At 43.9% G+C, this 21976-nt stretch overlaps 1 protein-coding gene across 1 annotated transcript in view; it reads right to left on the bottom strand.

Moving 5' to 3' along the window:
• Positions 1-21976, bottom strand: part of LOC310777826 (kinesin heavy chain-like) — a gene marked incomplete at both ends in the record, with an annotated part of 52517 nt that overhangs the window by 16185 nt on the left and 14356 nt on the right. The window contains 10 exons of the mRNA XM_083638179.1: positions 1149-1318; positions 2735-2883; positions 7865-8013; positions 11463-11567; positions 12614-12738; positions 15524-15611; positions 16023-16078; positions 16217-16265; positions 17316-17420; positions 20948-21021. Coding sequence (XP_083494305.1) covers positions 1149-1318; positions 2735-2883; positions 7865-8013; positions 11463-11567; positions 12614-12738; positions 15524-15611; positions 16023-16078; positions 16217-16265; positions 17316-17420; positions 20948-21021 — 1070 coding nt within the window. The remainder of the gene's footprint in view (positions 1-1148; positions 1319-2734; positions 2884-7864; positions 8014-11462; positions 11568-12613; positions 12739-15523; positions 15612-16022; positions 16079-16216; positions 16266-17315; positions 17421-20947; positions 21022-21976) is intronic.

Below are 21976 nucleotides of genomic sequence, written 5' to 3' on the forward strand. Positions count from 1 at the left end.
AAACTAACAGCAACATTTTGGAAGGCTAAGCCACACAACTAGCTCGTTGTAATCTAACATCATGCTTCAAAAGATGGAGAACTGGCTGTGTTACGACGATGGCGGCGATTGAGCCTGAAAGCCATGTCTGAGACAGTAGCGAGACAGGAACAACAACAGCAGCAGCAGCAAAGGATCATGCACAAACCCGAGACGAAAGGGACTGTCCGTCAGGGCGCGGACGACTGTGTCAGCAACTCCCTCCCGACTACCAGGAGAAAATTACAAACTTCGGCGAATTCACACAAAGAAAGATCAAGGAATATTCCATCGGACCGGAGCAGATCATAAATATGGATGAAGTGCCTTTGACGTTCGACCTGCCTCTCACTAGGACTGTTAACAAGAAAGGTGAATCGTCCATCACGTTGAGAACCACAGGTCACGAGAGAACGAATTTCACTTGTGTTCTTGGCTGCACAGCATCTGGAGTAAAGCTCCCGCCGATGGTGATTTTTAAGCATCTCACAATGTGTGATTTTGTCTGGGGATTAGTGACCTGACTTTTGTTTTGTTGAAATGTTAATAAATGGGAGCTTCCCCAAACAGCCATCTCTTTCCCGACAATCCCCTCTGTGCACGAAGCCTTACATATGGTAATTAAACATCAAAACACCCGCGGCTTATAGACCGGTGCGGCTTATATATGTAAAAAACAGTCAACTCTGCAGGTGCGGCTTATACACCGGTGCGCCTTATAGTCCGGAATTTACGGTATATTATGTTTTACTAGGATCAGCAAAATACTTAACCCCATTTCATCTTCTATATATACATTCATTATTTGTTAGAGCCATTAGGTAGGACTGATGGAATATTACTGAAGAGTTATCTTCCCTTGATTACAAAATAGCGACATGTAATCTGATATTTTGAAATACTGAACAAGAAATAACAGGTATGTTATTTTTCCAAATGCATTGTATAGTATATACACATTGATCTTATGTCTGAGTAAGATCCCCATACTGTATACCCTCTACCATTACTCAACTTGTCATTGGACGCTCACATATTTTTGATTATTATTGTTAGTTTGGGTTTAATTTTGATACTGCATTTATTCAAAGCATGGTTGGGTATATGCAGGTATATTCAGCTAAGTTTACCTTCTCGTCCAGCTGCTGATACAGCTCAGTGATGAGGTTCTCATACTGGATCTTTTCCTCATCTGCCAGGGGAGCAGGGGGAGGGGCTGAGGTGTCCATCATGGGCGTGGCCACACTGCCGCTCTTCTTGTCTTTGCTGCTGAGCTGCTCCTCCACTGGAACAGCCTCACCTACAGGAGAGAGACACAGAGGAGGGAGGGAGGCTTAGCACCATGTCATAAAATGACATCGATAACTAGTATAACTAAATATAAGTAGCAGTATCAATCAATCATTGACTTGATAGCAGTATCAAGTCAATATCTTAAAGAAGCTAATATATTGGACTTTTGGTTTGAATTGGCTAAACACTTGGTAAAGGCATCATGAGTTTGACTTCTATCAGTTTCAGCTTCAAGAAATACAATCATCCTTTATATAAAAGGGAACAAGTGGGCAATGTTTATTTCAAAGCAAGTGGGCAATGTTCGTTTCAATTTTTGTCCCTGATGATATCATGGTGTCATAGGCATTATGACATCATCAGTGATGTCATAGGCATTGTGACATCATCAGTGATGTCATAGGCATTGTGACATCATCAGTGACAGTGATTCCATTAGTGATGCGAAGTTGAGCAATTGTGCGCTGCACATGTGAATAGGGCAGGCAATTCACGCAGCAGCTGAGCTGTGGGCAAGGCCACGCAGCGGCCGAGCTGTGTGCGGCGAGCCCATGCAGGGGTTTCGCCCCCATACAAATTCAGAAAACATAATTTAAATTCAGTCGTCTGGTGGAACAAATGTCCTCACTTTCAATCTAAGTCATTTGCACAGACGTCAAGTCAAGACTTTAGAAACTTCTTCAAGTCATCAAAGTACAAGTCAAAGTCAAGTCCCAAGTCACCAGAACTCAAGTCAAGTCTTCTCTTCATGCATCAAGTCTCAAGCAATTCAAATCTCTGTCTACAACCCTCAGTTATTTCTAAAGCTTTTGCATCCCAGCAACCCTATACAATTTGTATAACATCCTGCCTGTGGCATTTCAAACGAAAGAAATTGCGTTGGAATTTTTGTGTACCCTGGCATGTAAGTGGAAGCTGGTGCTATCTGCAGCAGAATGTTTGAATGTTTGCTGCATGTGTTTTCATGACTGAGAGTTTGTAGCCAGGGTTAACAGCCAGGTTAGCAGCGCTGTGTCCGAATGTGTTACCTCAGGGCAGCCTGAAAGAGAGAGACAAGACAAAACAAAACAGGCTATTTGGCAGTGAAACGTGCTGTCACACGGAGCCGGTAACCATAGCAATAGTCATCCTGCTTCGTCAGCCTCCACTCTATTCTGGTTCCGCCTCATCGCTCTCTGTCATCTCTCTTCTACAATCCGCTACTATGAAACATATGTGTGTCACTGTCATGCAAACTCCCTTCATTTGTTCCACTATTATCTCCGTACAAAGTCAGACCAAATACATTTGGACAAAATCCATCCAGGTCATTCTTGAAGATTACATTGAGACAGAAAATTGCCCACTGCCCAAAAAAAGCCCATTATCCACTGACAATGGTTTGTTTACTCTCTCATTGAAGCCTCCCTTTCTCCTTTGTTACCTTTCCTCCAGCGTTTTAGCTCATTCTCCAGTTTCTGGATCATGACTTTCAGACCCCTGGTCTTGTCTTTCTCTTTCTCGTACTTCTTCTTCCACTCCTCAGCTGTCAGCTCCAGGTTCACCGACACTGTGTTCTTGATAGTCTTAGCCCTGAAGGGGGGGCGGGGGGGGGACAAAACAAAACACACACAAGCACGCACGCACGCATGCACGCGCACACACACACACACACACACACACACACACACACACACACACACACACACACACACACACACACACACACACACACACACACAACATGGTTTAGCTAGGATTTAGTGGATTGATGGACAGGTGGGATGGTAGATGGTACAATAAAAGAAAGAGATGATGAATTAAAAAAATACAGCAAAAATCGGTGCAATACAACGAGTCTGGAAGACAATTCTACAAATCTTTTCATCAAGGAGCACATATGAAATGATGGTAAAGATACAAGCCTCATGTTCAGACTAGGAGGCCAAATCTGATTTGTGAACTTTAGTGACCTATTAATGACTTTATCCAGATTGGTTTTATGAGTCTGGACGCTCCAAGTCTGATTTGTGTCACTTGTCCCAAACCACATATGGAGGTAGTTTCCAATCTGCTTTCGACTGACGCGACTTGAGTGCGGACGCGCAGATCCACCAAATCTGATTTGAATGTCACTCGCAACTCATGATCAAATACTTCTGCGCAGGAAAACCACGTCACCAAAGTACGTATTTACTGATGCCCACGTCGTTACCAACCCATGCAGATAGGCTGTTTAGGTCTGGACACACAGATCCGACTTGAGAATCAGATTTGTGGCAGTGCGGACACACTCCCAAATCAGATTTGGGAAACCAATCAAGATAATGATGATTAATGACTTTATCAGCAAATCGGATTTGCCCGTAATGTGAACATGGCCTTAGAAGTTAAAATGTACACACGCACATCTCTTTTCCAGGTGCTGAGTCAAAAGAAATGACTTCATGAGATTCAGGAAGACTCGCGACACTATTGGTAGCTCCCAATATTTTTCGGATTTATTTGACATAAAAATTGACAACGTTTTGAGCCCTCACAGGCTCTTTGTCAGGTCAGGTTTGCAATGATCAAACAGGTTCAGGTGTTCCTCATAAAATCTCATACAGATACAAGCCTTGTAATTGTTGCTTGTTTGGTAAGTCAATACATGAGAACGGCAATACGGTCCCGCCCCCTTTTAGGGGGAAAACACAAGCCACTCACCATTGACTTCAGTGTAAAATAGTGGTACAAAAAAAAAAATCTTCAGTCATGTGACTCATCATGTCACTTCTGTGACTTGACCTAGTTACAGAGCGCGGTGTCCGCCTGTCTGCAGTCTCTCATCGGCACGAGCTCCATTTGAAGTCAATGAACATACAAGTTTGGACTTTTTATGTAAATATATAGAGGTTTTATGAATACTTGTAAGCCTGTCTCTAATTTGGCATACACATACTTCAATAAGAAGCCCTTTCGCCGGTGATTCACACACAGTCACATGCACAGTCGAGGGCGGTAGTTTAGCAGCACAGCGAACCACTTCCAAACATGAGATTTTACATTCACAAAGTGCTTCTTGGGAAATAATATGTATACCAAATTGGAGAGTGTCATCTAATGATTCATAAGGTTTATAAATTTTGTTCTGGCGGTATTTCATTTTCCGCTAGGCAGGGCCACATTTAGTTGCCAGGTTTCTCAATAGAGTTTGGTGTGGATGCCTCTCCACATAAGAAAATGGGGCAAGCTAACGTTTAGCTGATCTTTTGGCAGTTTTAGCAAAATAGCAACAGGCATTTGACTGCCGGGGGAGACGGAAGACGCTTTGAAGCAAGCTAATATTATGCGGCTAACTACTTGCCTTATACTGTATGAACGCAGAACGCTGTATCCAGCCCATTAAAGAGGCTCCACCAGGTCACATGCATTGATATCACATTGACCGTGTCACCCCTACTATATATTTAAATAAAAATAAAAAAAACAGTGCAGATCTGGTATTTTTTCATGTATCGTTAGTGAAAGCAACAACACAGCAACTCTTTGGCATATCAATATTAATTTAACCTGTTTTAAATAGTTTGTTTGAAGTGTTTTTGACTTATTTTACCATCTTTTCCTATGGCGGGTTTCCCCCTAAAATGGGCGCGCGCATGAGAGCGAACTACAAAATAATCTATTGCCGATCTGATGTATGTCTCAATTTGTTTGTCATTATGAACTACAGTTTGTCTTAGAAGTCTGCAAACAGAGATACCTACCAGCATGTTTTTCAGTTTTTGCACTTTTTCTTACCTTGCACACACTAGTTAGTGGTTTCCCTGTGATTCCAAACCTTTCAGTTATTAGAGCCAAAACCGAAGAAATAAGATAAAGAAAATAAAGTAAGGTAGGTTTTTTTAAGGTAAATAAAGAAATACACAAGATATTTTCACAAGACAGCAAACAAATGCAGTCTCACTTTTATTAACTAAACGCTTTAGGCAAAACAATAGGTAAATGTTCATCTTTGATTCATATTTTTCCACAACCCAGTGTCTGACTCTGTCCTTCAATACTACAGTAGATTGACTGATGCTCCGTACCTGCAGTCTGTTGGTTAAACCACGGCAGCAGGTCACAGCTGGGTCTCCCAGTGATTAGTCTTCTAATTTCTGTTTGCTTTGCAGCCCACCAGAGAACAATCAATCATACAGAAGCATTGAGTTACTGATACAGAGCGCAGAGCTGAATGTGTTGCCCTTCCCACGTTCAAACAACCACCGCCATATTCCTATGGGAGCCACTATAGCCACTGGAATAGTGGCTCCCATAGGAATAATCTTTCTTAGAGGGGTGGAAAGGTCCAGTGTTAATCTTGTCACAAAATGAATAATTAAAATGCACATTCTATTATTACCTCTGCCAAGGAGGTTATTTTTTTGGTGCTGTTTGTCTGTCTGTTTGTTAGCAGGATTATGGAAAAACTACTGGGCTGATTTTACTGAAACTTGGTGGAAGGGTGTAGCATGGCCCACGGAAGAACGCATTACATTTTGGTGTGCATCCAATCAAGGAAGGGGGCGGGGCTAGGGAATAGGGCCCGTAGATACGAAGGTCGTAGAGAGTTGGGATTCAAGAGGTGGCTAGGGGGAGTGGCTAGGGAGGTGTGAGTGTTGGGAGGGGGCTTATTGGCATTGGCGGAGGTCTGCGCTCTCTGTGTGCACTTATAATATTATAATATTCTATCATAGAGATCCATTCAAAATTTCCTCCTGCAATATCTGGGCTCAGAATAAAAAATCCACTTTAGGATGGTTCAAATTTCTTTCAGCATAAAGGTTTATGGATCCAGGTGAAGACAGTATAGTAAGGTCACATGATGTCTTTTATTTTTACACCTGTATTTGCCTTTATTAAATTGAATGTTTCTTTGAGTGTCGAGTAAAAAAGAAAATCGAATAATCAGAGATTTCTTTTTTAGCATGATTAAATTACTGACGTGCTTTTATTTAAGAAAAAAAATAAAACATTTACGGTGCTTTCATTACATTATTGTGCTTTGTTGTTGTTTATTTGTGCTTTGTTGAGAGCGACAGTAATGGTAACATTACTAATGGCCACCAAGTGAAGCTATTCCTTTCTTTACCAGTAGGAGACTCTGCACACCACGGGCCCTATCGTCCCACTGGCCTTAAATTAGCGCTTAGCGCCATGCGCAGCCCATATTAGTGGGCGTGAACTGGCGCTGTCCCTATTTTCGTGTCGGCGCTACACGCGGCCATAAGCATTATAACCACGCCTTTTAAGCGTAGAATGATTCACAACGTGCTCATTGGAGAAGTGCAGTAAACAAATCACAATGTCCCTTTCATCCATGGAGCGATCCAATCCGGTCAGAAAAGCCCGACCAAAGCGCTCTGAGCTCCCCCCCTCCGTCTTTCATCCCCGTCTGTCTCCATATATATTATTCCATATTATTATGCTTCTCAAACCAATCTCACTGCAGTTTAAATACAGCAAGCATGTAAATACGCTACACTATAGCAAGATCAAACTGAAAAGAATGTTCTAAACGCATCGGCTAGAAAAATATAGCCTATCCCTGGATGTCATGATGAGATTAGATTGGTGAAAGTTTGGGCAGAATGATATTGTTTTCTCTCGCTACCTTTTCTTCTCCTCCACTGCACAGGTAGGATGATGCAACAGCCTCTGAATGACAGGGGCTCAAAACTACGGTATAACAACTTTTTTTTTCATCAGTCATTGTGCCTGTCTGACGCGCGAGAGAGAGGGAGTGAGAGAGAGAGAGGGAGGGAGAGAGAGTGAGATGGCAGAGGAGAGCTGCGCGCAATTACGCACAGTAATATCCCCCGCGCATTGAATAAGGCCTGGTTTTGAAAAGCGCTAAACGCTAAATTAACGCCAGGGGGGAAGATAGCGTTAGGCCGGTATTTAAGGCCGAAACGCCCATTCTGGCCTATTCTGGCACTGTGCCACGCCTCTTCGGTGTAAAGCGCATTCCTAAGGCCAGTGGGAAGATAGGGGCCCACATCTACTGTGGATCAAAGAGTCAAGTCTCCTTTCGCCCATGGTGAGAGAAACACCTGTGATGTCACCGTGGCTAAATGGCTTTCACCAGGATACTGGAGGGGTCTGTTGTTACCTCCCAGTCATATTGAAAACAGGATCATTTGCGGCCAGCTTGGCCAAGAGCTTGTGCTATTTTTCCTCAACATCATGCTAGCAATTAAGATAGCTTCCAGGTGAGTAAACAGCCTCACCGCTAATCTCAAGAGCTCAGCCATGCACAAAGTGAGATGCTCTCTCATGGTAATGCCACCACACACGCCTGGGCAGGTAGTCGGCAGCGGTCAGAAACCAGGAGAAGATGTATGCATCAGTATCCCGCTTTCTTTCAGACTATTCCAGCTAGCATAATCGGTTTTCTCAAAACCGAGGTAAGGTCTTATCCAGGTTTCTAAAATCAGGATATGATGTTTAAATCCGCAAACACAAAAATACTTCAAAAACCCGATCATAACCGGGATACTCAAATCCATGTAAACGTAGTCACTGTGATTGTGAATGAATGGTGCCAGCCTACCTCTGTCCAAACATGAGGGTGGACTTGATTTCAGCTTCATTGTAAACAGAAGGGGAGCAGCAGATGATGATGGTGGTGCGGCAGTTTCCCCCCAGAGAATCCTGCAGGATGCGCGTCATCTTGCTGTCTCTGTAGGGCACGTGGGTTTTCTGTGGATAGTGGAACAACAACAACAAAATTAGCTATTTTGACACAGTGATGGGACATGCAAAACACTTGATTTTCACATTCTTACATTCACATTCTGTCCATGAATACAAGTGATTTCCCATCACTGGAACTAAGGGGCCTACAGAGTGCCAAAGTCACGCCCTCTTCCGGGCTCGGCATGGGATCAAAGGAATTTCATTGCCCATTCATTTTTCTATAGACTTTGTGTAAAATCCTTATAAAATAGTTTTACTTGGTCAAACCAAGTGATTCAGCTATATTTAGAATCGGGAGAGACCATAGGGCATTTCACTGGGACCAAAACTAAGAAAGACAAAAAATTGTGTGTGTTTGTGTTTGTGTGTGTGTGGCGCTAAGGTTTCTCCCAAGTTTTCCTACTCATTAGGTTTCTCTTGGGAGTTTGTCCTTGTGTGCAGTAGGGTTTGCCGGCTATGTAGAATACGTAGATTGTTTTGTCTTGCTGAAATCTGTTTTTGCCTACCCTCTGTTTTTCAATGCTATATATTTTGTTTACCATTGACGGGCTACATAAACAAGCGTGAATTCGCAATATGCAAATTATGGTACGGGCAGTCCACCCTACTCTACCTCTGCCACATTTAGAAATGTGTCCCCCCCCCTTTAGCCACTTGGCATGAACACAAACACACACGCACACACACACACACACACACACACACACACACACACACACACACACACACACACACACACACACACACACACACACACACACACACAACACACTTGACCTCCACGCAGAGCCAGATTAACACCCCCAGGGGCCCCGGGGCACTGAAGCTCCCAGGGGCCCCCCTACCCATCGTCCGGATGTTTGGATGTTTTTTCGCCATATTTAGAGGAATATCTAATTTTAAATTAACATTAGTATTACCGTAAATTCCGGACTATAAGCCGCGGCTTTTTTCCCGTTTTTTGGCCCCTGCGGCTTATATAACGGTGCGGCTTATCTATGGATTTTTTCAGAAAAAAAATTTCAAATACAAATAAAATCTCTCTTTTTTAGCACTCTTTCTACCTATAAATCCACTTCTGTTTTAATTTCCTCTGTTGCCCTCTTTTCACCACACCGCGGACACTGTGTGCACTGTCGAAATAAACAAAGGTGTTGTGTTATGTTGTTTTGTTGAAATGTTACGGTAATACGGTAAATGGGAGCTTCCTCAAACAGCCAACAATCCCCTCTGTGCGTGAACCCTTACATATGGTAATTACGGTAAGCAAAGTTCATCAGCCCGGAATCACAACAAGACGAGCAGTCTCTCTCTCACTTACCATGGGGAAGGTACGCAGAAATTCACACGACGCAGCTTTCAAGCTGAAAGCAGTCGAACTCGCACTAAAAGAGGGAAACAGAGCAGCCGCGCGTAACCTGGGCATCGATGAGTCAATGGTGAGGCGTTGGACGGTGCAGCAGGAGGAACTGTCTCAGTGTAAGAAGACAAAAAAGTCCTTCAGAGGCCACAAAAGCAGATGGCCGGAACTTGAAGATTCCCTTGAGGACTGGGTGTTGACCCAGAGAGCAGACGGCCGAGGCGTTTCCACGGTGCAGATCCGACTGAAGGCCAAAACAGTCGCCACCGAGATGAAAATTGAACATTTCAGAGGTGGGCCATCTTGGTGCTTCCGATTCATGAGACGAAAGGGACTGTCCGTCCGGGGGAGAACTACTGAACAACTCCCTCCCGACTACCAGGAGAAAATCACAAACTTCGGCGAATTCACACAAAGGAAGATCACGGAATATTATAGGAGTGTGAAAACATCCACAATCACCAACGGGTTCCAAAACGCTGGACTGCTGCGGGATGAAGAGGATGACGCCGCCACAGCTGGCGCTGAGGGCCGTCAGAGGCTTCAGAGGCTGTTCGATGCCGACAGTGATGAAGAGGAGTTCGTTGGTTTTGAGTGACAATGAAGGAGAGAGGAGAGTGGTTGACGAAGCCACCCTGAACCTGTTCGTTTCCGACACTGAAGATGAGGACTTTGGTGGTTTCAGTACGCAGGAAGAAGAGGAAGACGAGGATTAGTGACTTGACTTCTCTGGTTACAGGTTTGCTGCACATATAGCCTATTGTTGTGTGATTTTGTCTGGGGATTAGTGACCTGACTTTTGTTTTGTTTTGTTGAAATGTTAATAAATGGGAGCTTCCCCAAACAGCGATCTCTTTCCCGACATTCCTCTCTGTGCACGAACCCTTTCATATGGTAATTAAACATCAAAACACCCGCGGCTTATAGACCGGTGCGGCTTATAGAAGAAAAAAATAGTCAATTTTGGTCCCGCGGCTTATAGACCGGTGCGTCTTATAGTCCGGAATTTACGGTATACTGTTATGTTATTATTCCGTTTCTGAGATTCAGATTCTCACTCAGTCATAGGCGATTCTAGGCTTTGCAAAGAGGTAGCACCAGCAGGATAACAATATTAGTCAGACTGGGGGGTGTGTAGGGGGGGCACAGCCCCCCCTGGACAAAGAAAATTTGTACATTTTAAAGTAAAATGCATGAATCTGATGCACTCTGAGAGCAAAAGGAAGAGGCTAATCTTCACATTAATATCCTCTTCACTGTGCTGTGGCTTTACAATGATGAAAAAATAATTGACATTACATTTCCAAAACAAAACAGCAGAGGGTGCCGCAGCACCACAAGCACCCCCACTTCCCGCGCCCCTGGTCACCACTTGCCCACAGGCATCCAATGAGACTAAATCATCAGACTTAATCTTCTTGGAAACACATTTTATTTTGTCCTGATTGGTCTTAGATTTGTGTCATAGTTCTGTGGAGCCCAACATGAGCCCGACAACAACAAAAAAAATTTTTTTTTTTTTTTTGGAGGGCCCCTTCACCCCGAGGGCCCCGGGGCACCTGCCCCAGTTGCCCTATGGTTAATCCGGCCTTGCCTCCACGCCAAACTTCAGCCCTCTGCCCCTGCCATCTTGCATTTTGAAATCCCCCCCCGCTCCCTTTTAGCCAATTTGCATGAACACACCTTCACATACGCACACACACACACACACAAACACAGACACACGCATGCGCACACACACACACACACACACACACACAAGCCAAGCCTCCTAGGGCAAAAACGGTACCCGCTAAAGGCTGGTGAACGTTTTGTGGACCAACCGACAGAAATTCACAAATGAAGGGGCGTCTGCACTGTAGTGTATCACACAGGGGGAAATGACGTTGACTTCCAATCCAGGCCATCGGTTGAAATACTACTACTGCTACAACTACTACTACTGATAATAATAATAACAATAATAACAATATCTAGGATTCTTTTCTACTTTCCCACTTGACATGGGTCTCAGACAGAGGTGAGTAGTAGAAAAGGTGTGGGAGAAATGCCTGGCAAAACAAGGAAGCAAACAAAGAGTCCGATAACTTACAGTTCCTTCAGCCAGAGCGGAGATGACATTCCCGAGGGCGGAAAGAGACTTATTGATATTCTTGGCTTCATCCAGCACAGATCCCTCTGCCCCAGTTTTACTGACCTGGAAAAGAGGAAGATAAATACCCACAAGGTGTCAGCACAGAGATACCTGGAAAACTGCGTAGGCCTAACAGTGGAAAAGGATGGCAGAGAGTTAAGGGTTGGGTTCAGTTTTGTAGGGTTGTGTTTGGAACTAACTGTCAATTATCAATTAACTGATTCACCAAGAAAAGGACTAAAACAGAGTAGGGGACATGTATCCACATAGCATTTCTCAGTGTTTTCTTTTCTTTTTTCTTTTTTGCGTGGAAAAAGTGCTGCCTGGAACAGATGGAAAGCAGATGATAACGTCACCTGCTGCTAGCTCACTAACCAGCTGATAGCATGTCTAGCAGACAATAAATACAGTGTTGTGAAACAAGCAAAGCCTCACCAGGTATTTCCAATACATGTCCGGTATTTATCCATAGTGCCTTTATGATCGCTGTTACAGTAACGTAAATTCAATAATTATAATGTCCTATTTATCGACCACCAGCACCTTGACTTTCTCTATATTGTTGTTGCTATGGACGGTATGGTCCAGGGGGTTTGTTGGAAAAAGCGGTTTTCTGAAAAGTTCAACATTTCTGATCCTTTGAAAGCGCTCCGTTCCAGCTGCAGCACTTTTCTGGAGCAGCTGCCTTTTGTGCACCTTGCGGCTGCCTCCCATTCCTTTTAATGAGGAAAGGGTGCGGGAACTAAAAAAACAAAAAAAACATGCTATGTGGACACACAGCTTCATACGCACGCACCGCACGCACACTACTTCACGCACGCAGCTTCACACACGCACGCACGCACACAGCTTCACACGCACGCGCACACACGCACGCGCACACACACACACACACACGCACACACACACACACACACACACACACACACACACACACACACACACACACACACACACACACACACACACACACAGCTTTAGGATAAGAAAGGGAGTTTTGAAAGCCAGAAGTCTCAGCAGTTGGCCAAGTAATCATTGAGTCATTGATAACAAAAAACATTGTAAGAAGATAAGCAGGTCTGAAGGGAATAAAAGGGAAGTAGTCCAACCTTCTCACTTCCTGCCAGGTCCACCAGGTAGAGTTTCCCTGACAGTTTCAGCTCTGTCTCCATGTTCTCCTGCTTGATGTTGATCAGGAAGATGCTGTGACTGCGGGAGCTGTGCTCATTCATGTCTGCAGGGGGAAGACAGGCATTACACTAGAGACCATCTGCGATGGGATCACAGATAACATCACAACTACACCCCTGTAAAGTTTAGTGACTGCATCTTGCACGGTTTTGACACTATTGCATTTGCAAAATCAGCTTTCTAGGCTGCTGAGCTAGACACGGCCAGTTGTGCCTGTATGGAAGCCCGACCAAGCAGAAGGTAAAACGGGGGCTCGAACATGCGACCCTCCTGTTGGTAGGCACGTTCTTTTATGTGTTCATATTGTTTTCATATTTATGTTACTTCTTCTTCTTGTAATAGATGTCATCCACATCACTATGACAGCTACATCATCATCGGGATAACATCAGCACATGTTGGTCAGCACCAGTGGCTCCCGCATTACCTTACTTTCCTGGGGAAGCTAAGCAGGTCTGGCCTAGGATACTCCTTGGATATGAGACTGGTGCTGGAAGTGGTGTTGGAGGACCAGTAGGAGGGCCTCTTCCCCTCTGGTCTGATGAATAATCTCCCCAATGCCCCAGGGCAGAGACAGGGACTCTGTCCTGTGAGTGAGCACCATCCTTAGGATGAGATGTTAAACCGAGGTCCTGACTCTCTGTGGTCATTAAAGATCCCATCGGCACTCTTCGCAAGAGTAGGGGTGTAACCTGGTGGCCCTGACTAAATTCCCACACAGGCCTTCCTTCAATCATGGCCACCTAATCATCCCTTGTTACTTAATTGGCACATTTAGTCCTCAGAAAGATAAGATTAGGTTGATAGGGTGGTGTCACTCGAGCTATTGTAATGTCATCAGTGAGTGATGCCATCAGTGATGCCACTCAAGCAATTGTGATGTCATCAGTGATGTCACTCGAGCAATCTTATTCTTCTTTTTGGCGTTTTATGGCAGTTGGCATCCTTTATGTTGCATTACCGCCTTCTTCTGGATCCATCCATCCACTGTTTCCCTACATTCTCAATCTCTCTCACTCGAGCAATGACTGTTGACAGTCATGTTAATAGTGACATGCATCATCAATGGCATCATCAGTGGGAAGCAGGGAAGGGATGCTGATGATGTCACAATGGCTCTGTGAGTGTGAAAGCCTGAAAACACAAAATATTGCTGTAGTGCCTGCCTGCCCCCCATGGTCGTTCTCTCCCCCCCTCCCTCTCTCTCTCCCCTCTCTCTTTTCTCTCTCTCTGTTTCTCTGCTTGCTCTCAGCAAGAAAGAAGCTGGTGTCACAGACGTGATGGCGGTGACGCTGTGGCTTTTAAGGGGAGTGATATCACACTTGTAAATCCTGTTATGGGCACGCCTATGTAGGTTTGCTCCGAGATGACGTGAAGCACAGCGGGCCGACACGCCCATAATTAGGGCTTTGCGCGGCGCTATTCCAGCGCAAAACGAGCGCTAACGCAAAATAACCGCCATTGCGAAGATAGGGCCCTATGCCTCCCTTCCTCTGGACAGACCGTGCTGCCACACCCAGTGCCCAGTCTGTACTGTCTCGAATCATCATGTCTCACATCCCAGCTGTGAGTTCCTGAGGTAAAGCCCTCAGAGCCCAGGACACCGTAGTCGTATTCAAGCCTCTCTGGGCTTTCAGGAAGCTGTCTCTCTCCACATCTCACATTGGTCAGATCTTCAGACAGGATGAGTTTTGGATGGGCAGTGTTTGGGTCCAGAATCACAGGAGTGTAGGAGACCATCTCCTTCATCTTGTCCCAGACTGTGAAGCTCATGTTGCCCAGGTGTTTGGCCTCATCTATCAGAGCTCCTGAGACCAGTTGTGGATCCCCCGCCAGGGGGGCGCTGGACTATTTCCATTGTAGCCTTGTAGTTCTGCAGGAGCAAGACGTCTTCAGCCATCAGCTCCTTCTCTATGGCTCTGACTGTGTCTGAAAGAGCTGCTATCTCTTTGCTCAGACCCTCAGTCTTCTTCATCAGCTGACTCTTCTGCTCCTCTTCCTCAGTGCAGTGCAGTGATCCTGGCCTCCTCTTCCTCTTGTAGAAACTGGTGAAGCTTCTTAATCTCCTCATTAATCTGCCTCTGTGTGTCGGGCCTGGACCTTAAAGGAACACTCTGCCCATTTTCAACCAGTTTTGTATCATTAGAACATCAGTAGTATATCAGAAAACTGTAAACGGTTTTGAAGTCTGTCATTTAATTTGACAGTTATTGAGTGTTAAAGTGTGGACCAGTGACATCACTGGTCCACACTAACTCAAATGAATAACTCATTAACTCAAATCAACTCTCAATAACTGTCAAACTAGATGAATGACTTCAAAACCGTTTACAGTTTCAGAGTTGATTTGAGTTAATGAGTTATTAATTTGAGTTAGTGTGGACCAGTGATGTCACTGGTCCACACTTTAACACTCAATAACTGTCAAATTAAATGACAGACTTCAAAACCGTTTACAGTTTTCTGATATACTACTGATGTTCTAATGATACAAAGCTGGTTGAAAATGGGCAGAGTGTTCCTTTAATGTGTTCTGCTGTTTGATCACACTTTCCTTTAACTGTATTAAAGAGCTCCAGTTTCTCCCTGCAATACAGTATCACTGCAAAGGACACTCAATAAGTAGTAGTAGTAGTAGTAGTAAGATCAGTGATAGTTTGTGTTTAAAAGTTGCATTTGGCTGTCATATTTCAGTTGTGTTTGAGTAAGGGAGTTCAGTTACCGTAGTTTGTATGTCATATAGCATGCACAGACCTGGTTCCTCCTGGTGAAATGACTATGTGATGGACAGTGGCCGATAAGGCCATCAATAATGGTTGTACACTCACTTGTGACAGCAACGTGGCGGTTAGCCTTGCCCTCATCGATGACATCCATCACTTCCTCAGGGCTGGTCACGAAACGCTCGGTACACCCCTAGGAGGAGACAGAAGGTATTACTTTTAATATTTTATTTGAATTAATCAGAGTCGTAAAGGCAGCTATTCCTGTCCTTTATAGTAAAATAATCATTCTAACCTATACCTCCCATAAACTAGATAACATTTGTGGATATAGAGGCCTATAATATATCAATTACAATCACCAAACATTGTGCAGACCAAATTATTTGCAAAGGACACACAAAGGAAACAAGATTGATGGTTTCATTTGGAAATAGTGCAAGTATTTGAGCACCTTTCAAGCAAGCTACTTTTGATTGCCTTTCTATACTCCTATTCCGACTTGAGTGAAATGTCATTGAGCTAACAAAAGTACTACTTGGGCTGAATATCTGGCTATTCTTCCCACCTCTGATAAGTGTTAACAAAGGGATATAACGCTCACCTTAACAAAGGGAACCCGGTTTTTGTCCTCGTGCACAGCCAGGTTGGTCTTTGACACTAGAAAAATAAATCAGAGCAGTGTGCCATTCTGTCCTATTCCGTGCAGCCAATAGTATAATTGGAGAGAAAATCAGAAAAAATAATAATAAAGAAAGAAAACTTATTGTTGGAAAACAAGTTAAATAATTCACGTACCATCCAGCAAGTCTCTGATCTTGTCTAAATAGATTTCAAAATAGGAGACCTAAAGAAAAGGAGCAAATGTAGAATCCAAAATTTAATCTAATCCAGTACTGTGAACAAGTCTGGTAATGTTGACCGTGGACAAATAAAGCACAGCAATCTAACACTTTTGTTTTGAAACATTTCAATTTGAGTGATCACACATGAATGTGATCATACCAGCTGGACGTGCCACTGGCCATATGGTAAGCATAGCCCTCTACATAGGAGTTGGCATGCCAGTGGTTCCTGTCACTGGCAGGACCATGATAACCACCACAGGCCTTTTCTATTTACAGTCCTTGTATTTTAAGCCAGTTGACTCAGAAGTGACTTCTTTTTGGTGATTTGGGGAGAAATAATCAAGGTTGGTGTAGGTAGAACTGACAGAAGCATTCTGAATCGCTTTCATAGACTCAGATTAATCAATCAAACAGCTTCAAACTGCTAAGTTTAGTAGTAGTTGTCACTCAATCAGCCCCAGAACGGCTATGACTTCAAACTATGTTTATCTTATCGCAAAATTCAAAGATGTATGTATGTGGTAAGTGAACCTCCTTTTATCCAGTGGTATTTTGATGGAATAATAATAATTGATGAATGTTTATCCAAAGGAGACTTTATAAAACATTGAACGCATATATTCACTGGTCACAGGGTCTAAATTACATAGTGTGTGTACAGAATATACAGTGTGTATATACACACACACACACACACACACACACACACACACACACACACACACACACACACACACACACACACACACACACACACACACACACATATATAATACACACATTTATGTCTTGTTTTCATCACTGTCTTTATAGTATTTTTTTAGCATCTTCGCTGTGCCTAAGTCTTTTGAACAGTACTATAGATTTTAGTTTTTATGATTTTAGTTTTTATTCATGTGTTGACTTTGTATTGATGAAAGTACATGTTTAATGTGGGACCCGTTTGGCCTAGAAGACACCTGATAAAAAAGAGAAGAGAAAAAGAGGGTGGATCATTGGCTGGATGAATTTGGGTTCATGATGGAACCACTATTGGCCCTAGTCATCACCTTGATGTGAAACTCCAGGTTCTCATCCATTGAGTAGATGTGGTCAAAGATGTCCCTGGAAATACGAGGGATGATGCCCATCAGCTGGGGGTCATGGAGTTTCCCCTAAGAAAATACAAACACACCACATGTGATGATCAGTGGAGCAAGAGCAAATACCTTGAACCCCACGGTGCAGTGGTGTGGCCAGTCAGTCTTATGGCACTTTAGGCAACGTTTTGGGGTTATCTCCCAGGAAGGGAGAGAAGTCTGGCAAGCGAGACTACCTCAAGAACACCGTTAACTGTTTTCAACATGGAAAATGGTCCTAGCCCTTCCCACCACCCACATCCCCCTAGCCACTCCCCCTACCCATCCCTCGAATCCCGACTCTCTACAACCTCCCTACACCTAGCTACGGCCCCTATTTCCTAGCCCCTCCCCCTTCACTAAACGTCCACGAGTGAGTGAGTGAGTGAGTGAGTGAGTGAGTGAGTGAGTGAGTGAGTGTCCTGACTTTGGCATCTTTTGCCCTCCGGCCTGGCTTGCTGCCAGTGCCGTGGGAAAAAATATTGCACCTTTAACTACCCTGCTATCAAATACTATACATGTCTGAAAGGTTAGATATTAGTACAGTATTAAAGAAAAATAAGTCTTACCCAACCTGAAGAATGCCTGAGAAAGACATGGATCTGGTTTCAGTTTACCTTTTTTTTCTTCATCAGGCTAACATGTTTTGGGACAAAGCCTTCCTCAGGTGCGGTGTGTGGTGGTCCCTGGAGAATATACTTACTAGTTTAAACTACTGACTGGACAGTCATTATTGGTGTCGACAAAAACAACAACATTTTGATTGAATTATAGGCTACAATGTAACAATGAGAACAATTAGGCTACTGTACCATAACCTGAACATTACTGAATTTAGTTCATTGATACACAAATTTCAAACCAACTCACCAAGTTAATTTGAACCCAAGTAGCTGCCAAAATAATGGAAGCATTCAAGTAATTGAGGGATGCATTATTATAGAAAGCAGGCTAAATTGCGGGGACGCCTCTGGTGGACACAGGCGTTCACTAACACTAGACAGGCTGCGACCAGCTCCGGTGTCCGCCTTGCGGTCGTAATGCAACGTTTCCTGGTGGAATCTCAATCTGCCCGGCTGCCCGGCAGAGACTTTAGAAGGCAGAAGACAACTAGAAGGTCCTGGGTTCGATTCCCACCTGGGACGCTGTGAGCACTGAAGGAGTGCGTGCCCCTCCGCATGTCCTCGAGTGTCCGCCGCCCGGGTGGGGTTATCAAAAAGGCCTTTCTGTGTGGAGTTTGCATGTTCTCCCCGTGCCCCCTGGGGGTTTCCTTCATAGGAACCCCACACCAAAACATGCAATATCCTGGTTGCTGAAGTGGTGCCTCCTCTGGTCATTCGGGGCACCTGATCGGAGGGAGGGGAACTTGTTGGAATAGCGTGATCCTCCCACGTGCTATGTCCTACCGGTGAAGCTTCCCCTGTCAGGTGAAAAGAAGCGGCTGGCTACTGCCCATGTCTTGGAGGAAGCATGGAGCCAGTTTCGTCTCTCCCCAGATCGGCAGAGGGTGGAGCAGCAACCAGGATAAATAAATTAAAAAATTACCACTAATGGGGGATAAAAAAAATCGGGGGTGAAAATATTAAAAAAAGAAAAGAAAGGAAAAGAGAAAAACTTGAATAGATGCGCATCAGAGGAGATTTAGAGTAGAAGCAAAGCCGTCTGAAAAATAAGTATGTAGACGCCGTCTACCTGCGTCTACCCTCCTCTACACCACTGCATGGTGCCATCCCATGGAGCCATGATCCTCATAGCTTTCCTCATGTTTTAATTATAGCAGAGCATCCGGACAAAAGGGCTACAAGAGGAAGTCTTACAGAACCATTTCTATAGACGGTTTTCACGGAAGGGCCAGTCCTGCACTTTAATATTTTTCCCCCTTTTCTGTCCATAGCAAACACTGCAACAGGAAGTGAGCTGGGGTTCAATTTAGAATGTTTTTGTTGTCAAGTTAAAACCGTCTATACCTATAACATTTCCGTATATGTATAGAAATGGCATATGAAATCTATATCTAAAGAATTTCTATGAGAATTAATTTAGTAGATTCATAGAATAGTATTTATTTATCATGGGAATATTCACCTTATTCCTGGACCTACGTTTCCCATGATTCTCAGCGGTTGCCGGTTGTCAACTTCCTGTTTAAAAAATGTTCACTAGCAAGGAGGTGCGCCCGCCGCTGTCAAAGAGTGGGAACGTTTGGCTTATTTTATCCAAAATGACTAAAAATAGTAACGTTGTGTGGTTGCATAGCGGCGATATTTTACTAAAACGAGGTGAATGTCAATTCACTGGTACTGTATGGGCTTATTTTAGCCAAAATGGCTAAAAATAGTATGTGGTTGCATAGCGGCCGCTTTTGTTTTGAAGGCTAAACGTCCAAACTGGAACTCTTATTTTGGTCATTGAATGTAGCTTTAGCGGTCTCTCTCTTTCAAGATTCAAGATATTGTCACTCCATCCGTTGTACAATTATGCACATGTGAAATTATTGTGCTGGGGGCTCCATTACAAGACATAGGTAGGTGCAAAGTCACAACAATTATATTATGATTATTTTCAGTCTCTTTCGCTATGAACGGTCCTGGGCGGAAACAGGCAACCGGCAGCTGGAAACAGGGAGGGAGGGTGTCATGGAAGCGCCCACTGTCTCACCAGGAAACTCGTGAATAGGTTGAAAATCAACAATATGGCATGATGGAAGACATCTGAATTTATTCCTGACATTAGTATTCTGAATCATTTATATTTCATAATCATATCTGAAATATACTGCACAGCATTAGCACCTCGAGGATATTTAATTTTTAGTGCCTTGTATAGACATTATTAATTCAGTGCAGGAGCCCCCATTCCCATTTCCTTGGCTGGAGTCCCCCTAAGCTAGATAAATTCAATAAAATGTTATGGACTCTGCAGTAAACGTGTTATTGTCTATCACCGCCGTGCACCCTGGGGCTGAGCTGTTTCTCCCACAGCAATCATGTGTCTGAGAAGCGGCATGTTAGGGAGTGTGTTTTGGTGGGCTGTTGAACTGAACCCAGTTCTGAGCTAAAGCTGGGAGACACTTTTGTCTGAACAATGAAAGGACAATAGGTGCGTTTGTTGATTGGGCCAGTCAGTAACCACTAACCAGATGCATAAGCCCTCCAAATGTAATCAATGTCAGGATAAAAAACATACACATCATTCATCCACAATTGTAGCAGTTGTAGGCTATAATTATTTTAAACACCAGGCTAGTGCCTAGGTGCGCCCTAGTCTAGGGATGGCGGGGGAAGTCAAGTATTTTCTATTGTATTGTTTAGTGTTTATTATTATACTTGTACACAATTAATTGAAAATGATAAGGTAAAACAATGGAGGTTTGTTGCACAATCCTTTTTCATATGAGGAATCATCTAATTGGTTGTTCAGCTGTTAGTCTGATTGGATTATACTGTTCAGTCATTTTATGGCCAATTGGGAGAAATGTATCTATATGAAAAACATTACAGAGATTATTACTTAAAGGCTCAAGAATGGCATTATTCTAAAGCAGAAGAGATTATCACACTGACCTCCATGGTGTGGGTCTTCCCTGATGATGTCTGGCCATAGGCAAAGATGGTCCCATTGTATCCTCCCAGAACATCTGTAATACAACAAGACGAATCCACAAGCACAATCCAACATGACTTTCCATACAAACAGTGGATTACAGCATAGACTCACCGTTCTCTGATAATACAGTCTATACAGCAGGGCTCGACATTAACGGATGCCCGGTTGTCCCGGACAACCCCCCCCAAAAAAGGGCAACCATTTCCCACGTTTTAACATGCAAAAAAATATGTACAGCAGCAAACAGCAAAATATACACCAAATAAATATGTTTTAAAGTTGTGAGTGACATATATGTGACATTTTATTGCTGTTACAATCGGAACGATGTTACTAATTACCAGTCGGAACCTACGTGATGCATGCTGCACGTGCGGTGTGTTTAACGAGTACTGACTCGGACAGGTGGCTGCTCGCACACAATCACAGCGGCTGCAAGACGCACCGTGAAGATGTCAAAAGCAGATGAAGTCTGACTGGGTCCAAGGCAAGCCCCGACTAATAACGCTGTCGCTAACCTTGCGTCAGCATTGACATCACAAATCGAGCTGCAAGATGATAATTTAATGAACAAGAACCGCGTCCACCCGCACAGAACGAGGAAGGACGAGGAAATTATTTGTGAAGTCATCGAGGTACCCCTTCTTTGAACGGGACGGAAAACTAACGCTATACTGCAAAGCATGTAGCCTACAACAAGCATACACCTCGACCAGGAAATCCTTCAAAAACTTTTTACCACCGCGTTTATGTGCTGAGAAATGAGGAATGCTTTACATCCCTGCCTCGTCTGCCTGTCACATATGGGGTGAGAGAGAGAGGGACCGCGGCGGGCCAAGGCCGCTTCTGGGCCTTTTGGGGCATCTTAGAGTGGGGGCCCCAAACCACTGTCATCATAGTATCCCTGAATGAACATGAGGAGGCGTAGGCTACTTCATTATCAATAACACCGTCAGCAGCGCAAGTGGGGAAACCACAAACAAACG

The sequence above is a fragment of the Poromitra crassiceps genome, assembly GCF_964638095.1.
Source record: "Poromitra crassiceps genome assembly, chromosome: 6".
NCBI lineage: Eukaryota > Metazoa > Chordata > Actinopteri > Beryciformes > Melamphaidae > Poromitra > Poromitra crassiceps.